At 60.0% G+C, this 14,497-nt stretch overlaps 1 protein-coding gene across 3 annotated transcripts in view; it reads left to right on the top strand.

The window, feature by feature from the left end:
- EPN2 (epsin 2) overlaps window positions 1-14,111 on the top strand; it is a 66,551-nt gene extending 52,440 nt beyond the window's left edge. For all 3 annotated transcript variants that reach the window (XM_065896867.1, XM_065896865.1, XM_065896866.1), the window contains 4 exons: window positions 9,263-9,436; window positions 9,704-9,790; window positions 11,730-11,942; window positions 13,813-14,111. In XM_065896867.1, the coding sequence (XP_065752939.1) occupies window positions 9,263-9,436; window positions 9,704-9,790; window positions 11,730-11,942; window positions 13,813-14,111 (773 nt within the window). The remainder of the gene's footprint in view (window positions 1-9,262; window positions 9,437-9,703; window positions 9,791-11,729; window positions 11,943-13,812) is intronic.
- The last annotated feature ends 386 nt before the right edge of the window (window positions 14,112-14,497 follow it).

The following is a 14,497-nucleotide window of genomic DNA, read 5'->3' as shown; positions in this document are numbered from 1 at the left end:
GGCGTGCTTAAGTGATCGCTAATGAAAAGGGGGCACGTTTACTGTAATTCTTCTTACCTGTCATTTAAGCAACAGCAAATCAGTTTACGAGGCTAAATGGATATTTTAAAGTTCTGTTTAATGCCAAATGCAAGGTGAACTTGTGATAGGAGATTCAGACAGGAGTGTGGCGCCCTCTGTTTAATTTGGGCCGAGATCTTGGGCACGTGGGCTTCCGGATCGCTGGGCACGGGGCTTGGCCTCCAGGCTTTGGGCTGGTTTCCCACCCAGCCTGCTGCTCTGGGAGGCCCCCCGGGTGCTCCATCAACCCTGCTGCCCATGGCTGATCCGTGGACTTCCTGTCTTGCAACCTCGAATGTACATTTTGTGCCAGTTTGCTCGTGTCTCTTGGGGCCTCTGTTTCCCCAAACCAGAACCATCTTTTGTATCCGGCTCGGTTCCCTGGAAGTTTGCCAAAGTGCACCGAATACCAGGCTCTGTCCTGCCGTGCGGGGACCCAGACAGGAGCAGGTAATGGCCCTGCCCTCCAGGCCCTGGCAGGTGTGGGCGAGTCAGGCCACCAGCCTAGTAGCAATGCTATGTGGGCAGGGCCCCGGGGGCCGTCTTTGCGTCCATCCTGGGGCAGCAGTCCGGCGGGCGTGAGGCGTGCGTCTTGGAGGAGTCTTCAGGGAGGAGCAGGCGTGTCCGGGCCCCGAGGAGGCGTGGGTGTTCCCGCAGAAGGCTCAGCTCATGACAGGTGTGAGGCCGTGCGGTGCTGTAGTGGGCCCAGGGCTCGGGCCCTGCTGGTGTGAAATGGGCAGCAGGGGTGGAGGTGGGGAAGGGGAGGGCCAGGCGGGCGTCCCTGCACTTGTCCTTGGGGGATGCTGTTGGCCTCAGGGCTGGGCAGAGCCCCACACCCGCTTTGGTGGGAGCCCTCTGTGCCTTGGGGCAGACCCAGGCCAGTGCCCTAGAGCTGTCGCTCACTGGAGGCCACAGCAGCCCCGCCTGTGTGCTGTGCACCCCCCTGGGAGCACGCGTGGCCACACGAGGCAGGTCTGCTGGAAACGCCCCTCGGCTCTGCCCATGGGGACACGGGCCCTTCCAGGCAGCGTCTCGGACTTTTCTTTAAATCTGAAAACAGTTCTTGTGTAAAGTTATGGGTGGGGTGTTCTTCAGGAGAGACTCTCAATCCCTTTCACAGTCGTATGGGGTCAGTAAGCAGATGGGCGGTCTCCTCAGTGCCGGGGAGAGAGCGTGGTCCCTCCAGGAGCTGGTGAAGCCAGAGGGCTTGAGGAGCACTGAGTCCAGTCAGCGGCTGCTTTTGGGAGGGGTTTGGGGGTCGCAGTGGTGGGAGAGAGACAGGCTTTTCCCTCTACCTTTTTTTTTTGTTTAACTGTCTGACTTATTTACCAGGGGTAAGTATTACCTGGTCAGGAGAGAGGGAATACATATGTTTTCAACCAGCAAGTTTGCCCAGCCCTCCCATTGGCTGGTGGACAGGGCTGGGCCCTGGAGCTGGGTGTCCTGACTGACCAGGCACCTGACCCTCGCGGGGAGCTGGGGGGGGTCTCCTGCGGGTGGGGCAGGACCACCTCCAGTGGTTGGAGTTCTCACACCTGCAGGCAGCGGAAGCCAGCGGCCGGGGAGAGGCGGCTGGTGCCCAGAGGCAGCTGAACGTCACATGGGAATCCCGCCCACGTGGTTCTGCTCTTCTAAATTGTTTTTAATCAAGATAAAACTTACACGACATAAAATTCGCCATCTTATCCATTTTCAAGTGGGCAGTTCAGTGGTTCTTAGTCCTTCATGATAGCGTGCGGTTATCAGTACTGATCCCGGGACTTTCCATTGCCCCAGAAGGAAACCCCTTCCCATTAGGCAGTCACTCCCTGTTGCCCCTCCCCCACCACCAGTCTGCTTCCTGTCTCTGGAGTTGCCTGTCCGGCGTTACGTCTGTCATGGGATCACACAACACATGGCCCTTGTGACTCCCAATTAGCATGTTTTCAGAGTTTGCCCACATGATAGCACACATCCCTCCTTCGTTCCTTTTTAATGGCTGAATAATATTCCATTTTATAGACATACCACATTTTGTATAACCATTGAGCAGTAAGAGAAGGTTGAAACCTGAGATTGTGAAATCAAATTTTTAAATGTTGACAATGAATTTTAAAAATTAAGAACATGGTTGGAGCTAATCAAAATGCACCTGCAGTGGCCATGTGTGGTTGGTTCATGGACTGCCACTTTGCCGTCTTTTGCCACTTTGCCGTCTTTTGCTACTTGCCCAACCCAGGGCCGTCTCCTCGGTTCTGGTGCACTTGGCATTTTTACCAGTGACTTGGGGAAAACAGAGCATCAAAGCCCAGAGAGGCTGTTCGTTCCTCTGAGGTCACACAGCAAGCGAGGGGCAGGCTCAGTGCTCGTGGCCCCCAGTCCTGGAGTCATCACGCCATCTTGGACTGCCGCTAAGGCCTTCTGTGGTTGCTCATGTCCGGGAAAGGTCCCCTCAGACTGCAACAGGGAGCGAGAACCGGTGTTAAAATGTTAGCTTGTCTGCTTTCTGCGTCCCCTGGGCCTGTGTGTTTTCACGTGGTTGGGGTCACATCGTGGGTACGTGTAGACATTTCTTTCTTCCGTACACGGGGAGTCTTTCCAGGCATCAGTCGAAGCTCTAGACGTCGGCTCCCGTGGGCAGTGCTAGCGCTCTGCCCTCAGCAGCGCTGCAGGACGCGGCCTCAGCCCCGCTCCCAAGCTCACTGGACTGTGGTGACCGTGAACTTGCTTCCTTCTTCTGAGACACCGCTCTGGAGCGAGACACAGTGTCGGGCTTACTGCTTAGTCTGTGGTAGAATCTGCCAGTGTGTGTTTGGGGAACACCCCACTGCCCCGAAACAGCTAGAAAGATCAGAGTCTCTTCCCCAGCACTGTGGGATGCGCCCTCTGGATGAAAGAAGCGCTGTTGTGAAAGCCGCCCTCGGTAGCGAGCCCTGCCTTTACCAGCTTGTGCCAAGGGGCCCCGGGAGGAAATGCTGGGGGCTGGGAGGAGGGAGAGCGGCGCCTGCCAGGTCAGCAGGGCACTTCCTGCACCTGCCAGGCACAAAGCAGCCGCCTGGGACAGCAGGGCTCACGGCCTGTGATTCCGACGGCCTTGGCCGGCTCAGCCCCCGCCCCCGCTCACTCCATGACCCGCCATGTGACTGCTTCCCTGTCCCATGGAGGCTCGTCGTGGGGCTCGGGGGGAGCCGGGCACGCTCCCTGTGAATGGGCCCTCGGTCCTAGCCTCCCCTCCTCTCAGTCCCTCAACAAGCGCCTGTTTGTCGGGTGTGTGGCCCTGCCGGGCTGTGGTGGGCGGAGCACAGCGGGGTCCGTCGTGTCCCACGTGCAGTTGAGAGGGCAGTGCCCGAGGCCCGGGGCGGTGGGAGGCCAAGGAGTTCCAAGCCGGCCTCTGCCTGGCAGGGCAGCCTGGCCCCCCGTACCTGCCGGCTCCTCACGCGATGCTGTGTCCTGCTGTTCGGCTAGTGAGCGCCTGGCTGCGCTTGAAAACATGGCTCGGGTGTCCTGCTCGGGGAGACGGGGTCACCCTGTCCTCAGGACCCCTCCTTCCCCGTGGTCGCCGGCTGCCCGTGACCCGCATGCTAGGTACAGTCGCCGGGGCCGTGTTCCTCTTGCAGGGCAGGGCCTGGGCCTGGGCCGTGCGGGCCGAACGATGCTCAGAGGAGCGAGGTGGTGCTGAGGGCCGCCTGTCTATGGCAGGGTCCGGCCGCACCAGACGTCCGTCTGTCCATCCAGCCTGTGATCCGAGCGGCCCAGGAGCTGGGTGGTTCTCCCGCACCAGCTGCCCATCCTAGCTGCTCGGGGAGCCTCTAAAAATGCACATGCCCAGGCCCTCCTTGGCATCTGTGTGTGCGGGGGTCAGTATTCTACTCACACCCCCAAGGGATTCCCAAGAGCCACAGCTGAGAACCGCTGGCCTGGTGCCCCCTGAGCTGCGTGGTGAGTGCATCCCTCTGAATCAAAGGCATTTGCAGACTCTCTGCGTGGGCTGTGCAGAGTCGGGGCAGCTCTAGCTATGTGTTTCTACACCCAAGTCAGACATTTACCCGGAACCTCCCAGAAGTGCTCTCCAGCATCGACGGTGCCCATGGTGGGAGTCGGGGTGACCGCAGGGTCCCCGCAGCCCTGAGACTCTGTGGGTCCCTCAGGCCCCACCAGTTGCCAGCACCTTGGTGTGTCAGGTCCTCTCTGAGGCCCGGGAGAGCGGCGTGAGCTCGGCCCCCGTGAGCAGGTGCCCGTGAGGGGGCTGCAGGGTGGGGACCGTGCCCCCAAGCGGGCCGGGGAGGCCGTCTGATGGGAAGGACGCCATGTTGTACCCAGTGGGGACGGGTAGCTCTGCCCTCAGGCCAGCTCGACCCAGTGGCTGAGCCGGTGTCACCAAGACCCAGGCCCCCTGCTCTGCCCCCACCCACTGGGCCCCTCCCCTCTCCCTTTGGCCTCAGAAGCTCAAGGCCTGGGTGACGGCTCTGGTTGCTCACAGCCCGGGGATGGAGAGGATCTCCCTGGACCTCATGGACCTCTCTGGGATGCAGGAGTGGGGAGCTGGGACTGGGGGTGGGCTGGTGAAGACCCTCCCCTGTTGCAGCGCAGGGTCCGCCCACTCAGACCGGGACTAGGGAGTGGTGAGGGGACAGTTCTCCCGAGGAAGATCAGGGGATCCCTCCAGAAAAGAGGAGGTGGGTGCTGGAAGGTGACCAGGGAGCGTCTCCCGATGGGGGCGCGTCTGCCCAGCGGTCAGGCGAAGGGGAGGAGTGCAGGGCTCCCAGTCCGGGTCCTTGGGCACAGACGCGCTGGGACGTGAGCTGTGAGCCCGCAGTTCTCGCGGGCGCTGCTGAGCGGGGGAGGTCGAGGCCCCGCGGGAGCCAGAAGCAGCCTGGCACCGGGTCCGGGTCCTCTGCAACCTCCCCATCCTGCGTCCTCTCCGTTGCCTCTCGGCAGCTCTGAAGACACGTCCCAGCTCTTCTAACCTGCAGTTCAGCTCCCTCCCTGACGCAGTTTCCACCCTGGCAGCTTCCTCCAGTTGAGACAGGAAACCAAGGCCCCCGAGGTGCTGTGTTGGGGGCAGAGCGAGGGCGCACCCCGGCTGTGTGGCTCCAGCCGGGACCAGGTGTCCCGCTGGCCGAAGTGGGCCCGGGAGAGTGGGGTCCGTCCCAGGGGAGGTTGTTCTGCGTGAGACACTGGGCAGACGGGAGTGAAAGGTCGGAGGAGCTTCTGGAAGCCTCAGGAGGGCTGTGGGCTTGGGGGCGGCGGCTGGAGAAGCCCCAAGTCCACACCAGAGCTGGCCGGCCGCCAGTGGGTGACAGGTGTGAGGCTGCCCTGGCTCGTCCGTCCTGGTTGCCGTGGCAAGCCTGGGGGAGGCCGGCCGGCGGCGGTGCGTCTTCTTCAAAGCCAAGGAGCCCCTTTCACGGCCGGGCCCCGTGCAATGCCCTGCCTGGGGACGGGCCCTGGGCGCTGAGTCCACGGGCGTCAGGGAGCAGTGCCCGGTCTTTTCACCCCGCCTGGTGCCCCCAGGAGCTCGCTGCCCAGGGAGACTCCTGATAAACGAGTAGCCACGGAGCTTTCTGGAGAGTGCTCTGGAGGAGTTGGGGGTGCGTGCAGGCAGAATGGGGATGCGGCTTTTTGGAGTTCCAGGAAAGTAATGTTTGAAAAGATAGCGACGGAGGGCTTTCAAGAATTGTGGCGAGGGGCTTCCTCTCAGAGCTGGGGAGCCTAGTGAGCCCTACACAGGGTAATCAGAGAAACCCACACCCAGACGTGCAGTCAGGAGACTGGGGGACAGCAAAGGGAGAGGACATCAGAGATGATCCCCCGGGAGCAGGGAAGAGCGGCAGTCAGGCCGGCGGCGGAGTCCCAGCAGTGACGAGAACGTCGGGGCGGTGGGATGACGTCCTCAGGGCCCACCGGGAGAACATCCTTTTCCTGAGAGCAACGGTGAGATAGAGAAACCACCGAAAACCTCACCCACCAGAATCCTGCATCCGGTAAAGGTATCCTTCAGGAATGAGGGTGAAAGGGTACCATTTCCAGCCCCACGAAAACTGCCAAGGGAAGTTCTTCCAGCTGACATGGAAGACAACCAGACGGAAACTCAGATCTCGGGAAGGAATGGAGAATATCAGGAATACAGAACTAGGCAGGAGAAGATGTTTAAATAAGAATATGAGAAAGTTGGAGCAGAGTGATTCATAAGCCTGTGACGGTGTCGTCTCAGCAACTGGAGAGCACGCGTTCTTTCCAGTCACACGCGAGATGCAAAGCATCAATTGCGTGCTAGGCAAAAAGCCTCTGCCAAGTCAGAAAACTGGATCACATAGAACGCACCTTCTGACCACAGTACACTCAAGTTTAAAGTCGGTAGCAAAAAGATAAGTAGAAGACTCCACACACCTGACATTTTAAAAACACTTCTACATTCTTGAGTCAAATAAGAAATTACAGTGACAGAAATATTTAGAACCAAATAATAACGTAAATATTTTCACATCAGAATACATAGGACAATGGAAGTGATAGTAAGAGGAAAATTTAGAGCTTTTAATGTTTGCATTAGTCCAGAAGAAAGGTACAAGATTGATGAGGTGTTGAGGCTTGGATGGTGTCACGCCCAAGTCAGGTGGAAGGAACGAAACAGTGAGGAGAACAGAAGCTAACAAGTTAAGAACACAGACAGAGTAATATCCACAAACCCCGAAGTTGGTCACTGAAAAGAGGAATAAAATAGAGAAATCTCTGGCAAGAGTAGTTCTGAAAAGTAAAGAGGAAAGGCCAAGCAGTGTAGGTGCGGGTCCTGCCGAGATTCCACACAGAGTAAGAGGTGTTTGATCAAGTCTGTGCTGACAGATCTGAGGACTTAGATAAAACGGGTAAATTAAAAAAGAAGACTCTGCAAAGCGGAGAACACTGGCGGAAGAACAGTAGGACACCTGTAAATAGGGAAAGTCCTGTAATCATTAAAGGAGCCGAGTAAGTCACTCACCTCCCTCTCGTTCCCTCAATCACCCAGAGGGCTTTGCTGGAAGTTCTCAAGCCATTCAAGAAACAACTCCAGGGACTTCCCGGGTGGTCCAAGCGGTTAAGACTCCGCACTCCCAATGCAGGGGTCCGGCTTTGATCCCTGGTCAGGGAACTAGATCCCGCGTGCCGCAACTAAGAGATCCGGCGTGCCGCAGCGAAGATCCCACGTGCCGTAACTAAGACCCGGCGCAGCCAAACTAAATAAATAAATACTAAAAACAAAAAAGAAAGAAACAACTCCACTTTATACAAACTCCTTCAGGGGGTGGGAAAAGGGAGTATTCCTACTCATTTTGTGGGCTAGCATAACCTTAACACCAAAACCAGACAGAAGATACACAGTGTGAGAGCAAACAGGTCAGGCCAGGCCCACTTAGGAATATAGGTGCAAAAACCCTAAGCAAAGAAGCAACTGTAAAACCGGAACGAGGAAAATATAAAAATGATACAGTACCTCATGAAGAACATTGTTTGCAAGGACCAGATCACTAGGAAATGTATTAATGTACCATATGAACAGGCCCAAAGAGAAAAATCACGTGATCATCCTATTAGAGGCAGAAACAGGCTGACAGAATTCACCAGCTCTTTATCGCAGAAGTCTTAGCGAACTTGGAATAAGGGGGAACTTCCATAACCTGATAAAGAGCTTCTGAAAGGAAAAACGCCTATTGTGGTAAATGGTGCCATTTAACGGTATACGTTTAAGAGCAAAACGTGGACACAGTCCGTTCCCCTGCTCTGCGATGGGACGGGTGGTCCTGGCCAACAAAGCGAGGCGGGAAAATGAGGGACTTGGAAGAACTAAGCTGTCATCGCTTTCAGGGCATGTGACCGTGTACATAGACTCCCAAAGAGTTTCTGCAAATGAGGTGATGGGAATTAAGAGTTATTAGAATTACTGTGAGAATAAATAGGATGTAACTAACACAACAATGTAAAGCCATTATACATTGCTTCTTTAACACCCAATAAAGATTTTAAAGAAGAAAAAAAGAATAAATAGGATGTATTTCAATGATTAGAATTAAGAGTTTAGCAAGATTGCTGAATACAAAAATTAGTATACGAAATTAAATTGTTTCTCTGCATAGTAATAAGTAACTAGAAAACGAAGTTTTAAAAATATGCCAGTCCCTAAAGTTGTATAAATCCCTCATGGAAATAAAGGATAAAGTAAAAAGTATGATCCGGGCCACGTGCGAGGGCGTGTGGAGGTGGAGTTCCTGCGTGTCCCGAAAAGCACAAATTAGAGGGAAATCCTGCTGCGTTCTACTCCATCCAAGTGAGAACTCCTCTGTTCATCAAAAGATTCCATGAGGAGAGTGAAGGGAAAGGCCACAAGTTAGGAGAAGGTGTTTGGAACTCAAGGAAGAGAATCAGCACCCAGACGTGGAAGGAACCCGTCAAATCAATGACAACAAAAAACCCGAGGGAGGCGGGTGGAGACGGGGCCAGGCCCCTGGTGGGAGGGGAGGGTAGAGACGGGGCCAGGCCCCTGGTGGGAGGGGAGGCGCGAGGGGCCTGGGAAGGGGCAGGCTGGTGCCCGTGTCTGCGGTGAAGGGCCGCGCGTGCAAGCACAGCGACGGCTACGCCAGCCACGCCTTCTGTCGCAGGGTGAAGTGTCAGACAGCAGTAAGCAGCACGTTTCAGCTGCATGCCAGCGCAGCCCAGTCTCCCGGATAAACCTCCGCGTGAACACAGCCGCCCCCGAGAGCACCCCGACGCTGTGTCTGGTAGCACACGGCTCAGGGGCCCGGCACCGCTCGCCCCCTCGGCCCCCTCCGTGGCGAAACCGGAGCTCGTGGAGGGAGGTGTGGACGACTGGGGTGGGGCGTGGGGGCCATGCGGTGGTCGTCTGAGATGGTCCGCGGGGGGAGCAGGTGCGTGGGTGCCCTGTGCAGGTGGACGGATGCACGCGCGCGTGCACGACCCACTCCCCCCCCTGCGCAGGCCCGGGCGTTGGAGTCTGTCCCATCCTTTAGGGAGTGGACGTGTTAGCGCACAGCTGTTTGTTTGATGCCTCTCCATGCCGCACCGCGTGTGTGCTGCGTGCGGGCAGGGAGGACGCTGCTGGGCAAGCTCTGCCGGGGTGGAGGCCGCGGGGGCTCCCCCCAGGGTGCTCCTGTGGCCCCAGGTCCTCTCCCTCTCACCCTGGCTGCCCAGCCCTTTCTGGGAGCATCTCTGAACCGACCCCACCTTCCCACAGGTGCCAAGCCAGCCACCTCCGTCGACCCATGGGGGGTGCCCACCGGAGCCGGCACACGCTCCGTCCCCAAGGGCTCTGACCCCTGGGCCGCCCCGCAGCAGCCAGCCCCCAGTGCCGGGAAAGCCGCTGACCCCTGGGCCGCAGCGTCGGCCGCCAAGCCCGCATCCCCCTCTGGTGAGCCCCCCGCCCCCTGGCCCCTCGGCTTCAGTTTGGGGAGGGGGAGGTGGGGCAGGGGCAGCCGAGAGCCCTGCTCTGCATGGGGAGGCCCCTCCCGGTGCCTACCTTGCCCACCCAGGGACCCCACACCCCCGCTGCCCCCCGACTCTCCGGGTTCTCCCCCGTGAGGGCTACAGACGCCGGCCCACCTCTGGTCCCCCACGATGGGGAAGCACATGGCAGAGAAGTGGAGACACCGCACAGCCACTGCCGCTCTCTCCCCAGGGGCTTTTGATCTCTTCAGTAATTTGAATGGTACAATTAAAGATGACTTTTCTGAATTTGACAACCTCCGAACTTCAAAAAAAGCAGGTACGTAACGGCGGTGGTGGTGGTGGTTTCTGTGCCGTCCTGTGCCCCTGACCAGCCCCGTTGCCGCAGGCATCACAGTCAGGAACCTGGCGATTCCACGCGTGTGCACGTGTCTGACCTGGGAGCCGGGGGTCTGACTCAGGGATTCACATTCACGGGGCAGCAGCGGCAGGAATGCCCTTGAGCTTTCTGTCACCCTCTCCTCTCCTCCAGCCACCTCTGTTCCTCGGCCTCGCGCCCTGGGCCCTGTGGCCGCTGGCGGAAGCCCACTGCCCTGGCTCCCCGGCCGGCCCAGCGCAGCCCTGCCGTCTCCGCCAGCCTTCCTCTTCCCGGCTCCCCAAAGGCGCCCCCTTTTCCAGACCACCCGGCTCTCTGTGTGGGCAGGCATCTGTGACGCACACACATGCACGCTCTGCAGAAGACCCTGCTCCTCCCCGAGCGCCCCTGGGCTGGGAGGGGTCAGAGTCGGAGCAGGGAGGGAGACTGGGCCCCGAGGGGCAGAGGGAGGGGGCTGCATGCCCTCTTCACACAGGCCTGTGGGGCTGGGGACAGAGTCAGGTGGCGCCTGCCTTCCTCAGGGCCACCCCTCCCAGCTGCACCGAGCAACTTTTCTCCTTTCTCTCTCCTCTCCTGGCTTCCCCGCTCCCCGTTACCCACTGCCCCTCCCCCGCCTCCCCCAGCAGGCAGGGCTGGGCTGGCCTAAGGTAGGAGCAGCCTGGCACCCCTCACCGCCCACCCCCACCCCCACCCCCCGCCCCTCTCAGCTCCAGGGGCCCAGAAGCAACTTAGAGCTGCTGCTTCCCCGGGTTTCTTTTGCCGCATTAAAAAAGCAACAAGATTCCGTGTGTCTCTTACACAGGCCAAAGTACAACCTAACTGTCCTTGCTCGCTCCCCACCCCTCAGGGAGAAGCCTAAGCACCCTTCCCTGGGCCTGTGACGTATTTACCCCAATTCTGGAGGTGTTCCCGTTGTAGAAAGTGTGGGAAAGTGTATGGAAGACAATGAAAATCATCTGTCATTCTTCCATCTACACGTGGCCACTGTGCGCCCTCCCAGCACTTTTTCTGAGCTCTTACGGATGGAGGGAGTCGAATCCTGCCCCCACCACTTTTTTTTTTTTTCCACCGCTTTTGTGGAAAAGCGGATTGAGAACATATTCTTTCAACGTTACAAATTCTTTAGAAATAGCTTTGTAGTATCTCTTTGTAGGGCTCAGCGACAAGTTACTGGGTTCCGTAAGATATTACGGGAAAACCCGAACTTTTTGGCCAACCCCATATTTAATCGTTAATTTGGGGGAGGGCATTTTAAGTTGATCTCAAGTTGTGCTAAAGTAAATAATGCTGTAGCGAACATCTCCGTGCTTAACCCCCTGCTCACACTTTGCGTTATCTCCCGAGTCTGGGTTCCTGGACGTGGGGCTGCTGAGTGCAGAATCGATGGTTCTTCGGGACCGTGTCCCCATCACCATCTCACAGAGCAGAGCAGCCTGGCACACTCCCGGCCTGCCTCAGCACACCCTCTGTTGGCTGAACTTTTAAAAGTCATTTGCTTTCTTCTTACTGTCAAGCAATTCATGTTCACTGTAGAAAATTTAGAAAATGAAAACATTTAAAAAAATGTGAGCTACTCCTGTGTGGCCACCAACCCAAAATGCCAGCTTAGTATTTGTGGAGGTCGCGCTGCACTGCTCTGTCCCTGCTCCTTCCTCATCGCGCCTTCCGTCCCTGGACTCAGGTCTGGTTGTACTTGCCCTGCCCTGTGGCTGACCGTGGCTCCAGGTTGGGGCTGTAGCACTGCAGCGAACGCCCCATTCCTTGGGCAGCCGCACGCATCCCCGGCGAGTCGGCGTCCGGGGACGTCGGGGTTTGCTCTGGACGCTTCGGGGTTGGGTGAGCCCTCCAGGCTCACCAGCCCGTGTGTGTCCTTGTCTTGCAGCCAAGGCGGCGTCTCCGCCGGCCCAGAACAGTGGAACTACCAGCCCCGACCCCTTTGAGTCCCAGGCCCCGACCGTGGCCTCAAGCAAGCCCAGCGGCACCCGGAAAACCCCCGAGTCCTTCCTGGGCCCCAACGCAGCCCTGGTGAACCTGGACTCGCTGGTGACCAAGCCAGCCCCGCCGGCACAGTCCCTCAACCCCTTCCTGGCACCAGGTATGCTTGCTTCCCGGCCTTCCTCTGGCCGTCTGCCCTTCCTGAGAGCGGCTCTGGGGCAGGCCCGTGGGCACTGACCTCCCCTCCACCTCTGCGGGGGACTCTTCCCTCGGGGACCACAGGCGGGGACCAGGCTTCGGGGCGTGCTGGCCCCAGCTGAGCAGTAGCGGAGCGCCGGGCATCCTGGACCAGCCCTCGCGCCTCTCGGGACTCGGGGGCTGGAAAACAAACCCTGTCCTCAGTTGAGACCGCTGAGCAGAAGCTGCCCCTGACTTGGTGCCCCAGCAGCCAGGGAGACCCTTTAGCGAGCGCCAGTTTTAGGTCAGCTGGAGGCGGACAGTGCTGGGGCTGAGGGGAGGAGCCTGGGTTTGCTGCCCAGCAGCCCTGTTTTCAGGTTGAGGGTAACTGGGCTCTCTGCTGGGCCATGCTCCAGGGACCCCAAGAGCCCTCATTTCGCCCCTGCTGCTGGATTCTGCCTTATCTGGGGCTGGCACTCACCCTTGCCCCCAAGCCCGTCCTCCCTGCCGGTGGGCTCTCCACCCTCAGGAGCTCCACGTGGGCTGCAGGACAAGCCCCAGCCCTCGAGTGAGTGGCCAGGGCCTCCGTGTCCCGTGCCCCCGCCCACGCCAGCCCCCTGTGCGCTCAGCCCCTCAGCTGCGTGGGCCGCTCTCTGCCCCCCCGCTACACGTCCTGTTCCCTCTGCCGGGATGTCTCCCTCCTCTTCTCCGGGGCTGGGGATTCGGAACCCCCTTCGCTTCTCATTTCGGGCAACCCTTTTCCTTGAGGAAGCCCCTGCCCTTCCCCAGAGTTTTCCCAGAAAGGCCTTGGGCTCCGCAAGGGCAGGAACAGGTCACCTTCAAGGTGTTTGGCCTCAGACCTGAGGACTTGGCAGGCTGAGGTCGGGGACCCTCTGACAGAAGCGGTGTGTGTGTGACGCCTGGGTCCTGCCCGGCCGTGCGCTCCTGAGGTGGGTAGGGAACGTGGTTGCCACCAGTGGGAGTGGCTCCAGGGCAGAGCTGGCCGACAGCCAGGGGTCTGCCCCGAGGGCCCCTGCAGGAGCTCCACTGCCAGGCCGTGGGGGGCCGGTCAGGGCCTGGGGGCTACAGCCAAGACGCAGGAGGCTCCGGCAGCCCCCCGGCCCTCCAGGGCCATCCTCCTGGCTCTTCCCCTTTCTGGTCCTACTCTGTGGTCTAGTCTGCTCATCTCTAGCCGGGGTGATCTGATCTGCACAGCCCTCTTCCCACGGCTCCGAGGAGCGACTGATGCAAGAGCGTTGGGGTGCCCTCGTGGAGAGCAGGCGGCATCTCCTCTGGTGACCTGGGGGTGCCTTCCTGGCAGCCTTTGTGAGCAGGGGCTGGGCCGAGTTGGAGACTCAGTGCCGGCAGCGCCCGTGGTTTTTGGCCAGGGTATCAGTAGATGTTTCTGCTGAACTCGGGGAAGGGTTTCTGGTATGAGAGGAATTCCGGAAACACTGGGCAGGACGGCGCTGTATCTGCTTCTAGACTGCAGGACTTCTCAGAGCCTTTATTATGCCAGGGTCCCCAGGTGCGGGCCGCCCTGCGCTTCCCACCTCCCCCGTGGCTCCCCTCTCTCCCCGCACCTCTCTCCTCTCCCCTCTCCCTCTGGTCGCAGAGCTAGGCTGGCTGGCTGGCTGAGAGAACGAGGGAGGGCGCCCGGGGTGCCCGCCCGGAGGAGGAGCTGGGCCCCGCGAGCCTGGCCCCTCGCTGGGCTCCTCACGGCCTGACTCTCCCAGTCCCAACACCAGGCCCAGAGGGGCGGGCGGGCTGCCCCGGTGCTGCTGTGCCGCAGTCGCCCAGGCCCGGGCATGCTGCTGCTCTGACCGCGGCCACCCTGCCCGCTCTCTCGCCAGGTGCCGCCGCGGCCTCAGCCCCGGTCAACCCCTTCCAGGTGAACCAGCCGCAGCCGCCGACGCTGAACCAGCTGCGGGGGAGCCCGGTGCTGGGGAGCAGCGCGTCCTTCGGGCCCGGCCCGGCTGTGGAGCCCGTGGCTGTGGCCTCCATGACGTCCGCAGCCTCCCACCCAGCCCTGGGGGCTGGCGGCTCCTCCCTGCCACCGCTGGGCCCCGCTGCAGTGAACATGGTGGGCAGCCTGGGCGTCCCCCCGTCGGCAGCTCAGGCCACCGGCACAACCAACCCGTTCCTCCTCTAGTGTCCCCCCCACCCCCCCCCCCGCCCCGGACCCGCCGCAGAGCATCCGTGCCGAGGACGCCGGGCAGGGGCTCTCGCCTGTGGAATGGGGTCTGAGAGTGGGGTGGGTGTGCAGAGGGTGTCTTTGCGGCCCTGGCCCTCAGCCTGAGGGTCGAGAGGTGGTGGGCTCACTGAGGCGTCATCACGCGGCACGTGGGTCCCCGAGGCTGTGTCGGGCGGGAGGACCCCTGACCCAGCCTGGCCGCAGGCCCGGCCCCCGTGGAGATCCGCCGGCCCTCGGGGGCCTTGGATGAGGAGGCGGCAGTGCTCAGTGCTGGCCCAGCCTCAGCCCCGGGCCTCTGGGAGCCCCCCTGCCCAGGACCTGGCCCCCACCCCCAGCCCTGGCGA

The sequence above is a fragment of the Phocoena phocoena genome, chromosome 19, assembly GCF_963924675.1.
Source record: "Phocoena phocoena chromosome 19, mPhoPho1.1, whole genome shotgun sequence".
In the NCBI taxonomy this organism is placed as follows: domain Eukaryota; kingdom Metazoa; phylum Chordata; class Mammalia; order Artiodactyla; family Phocoenidae; genus Phocoena; species Phocoena phocoena.
The sequence above is the reverse complement of the archived record's forward strand: the minus strand, read 5'-3'. Positions and strand labels throughout refer to the sequence as shown.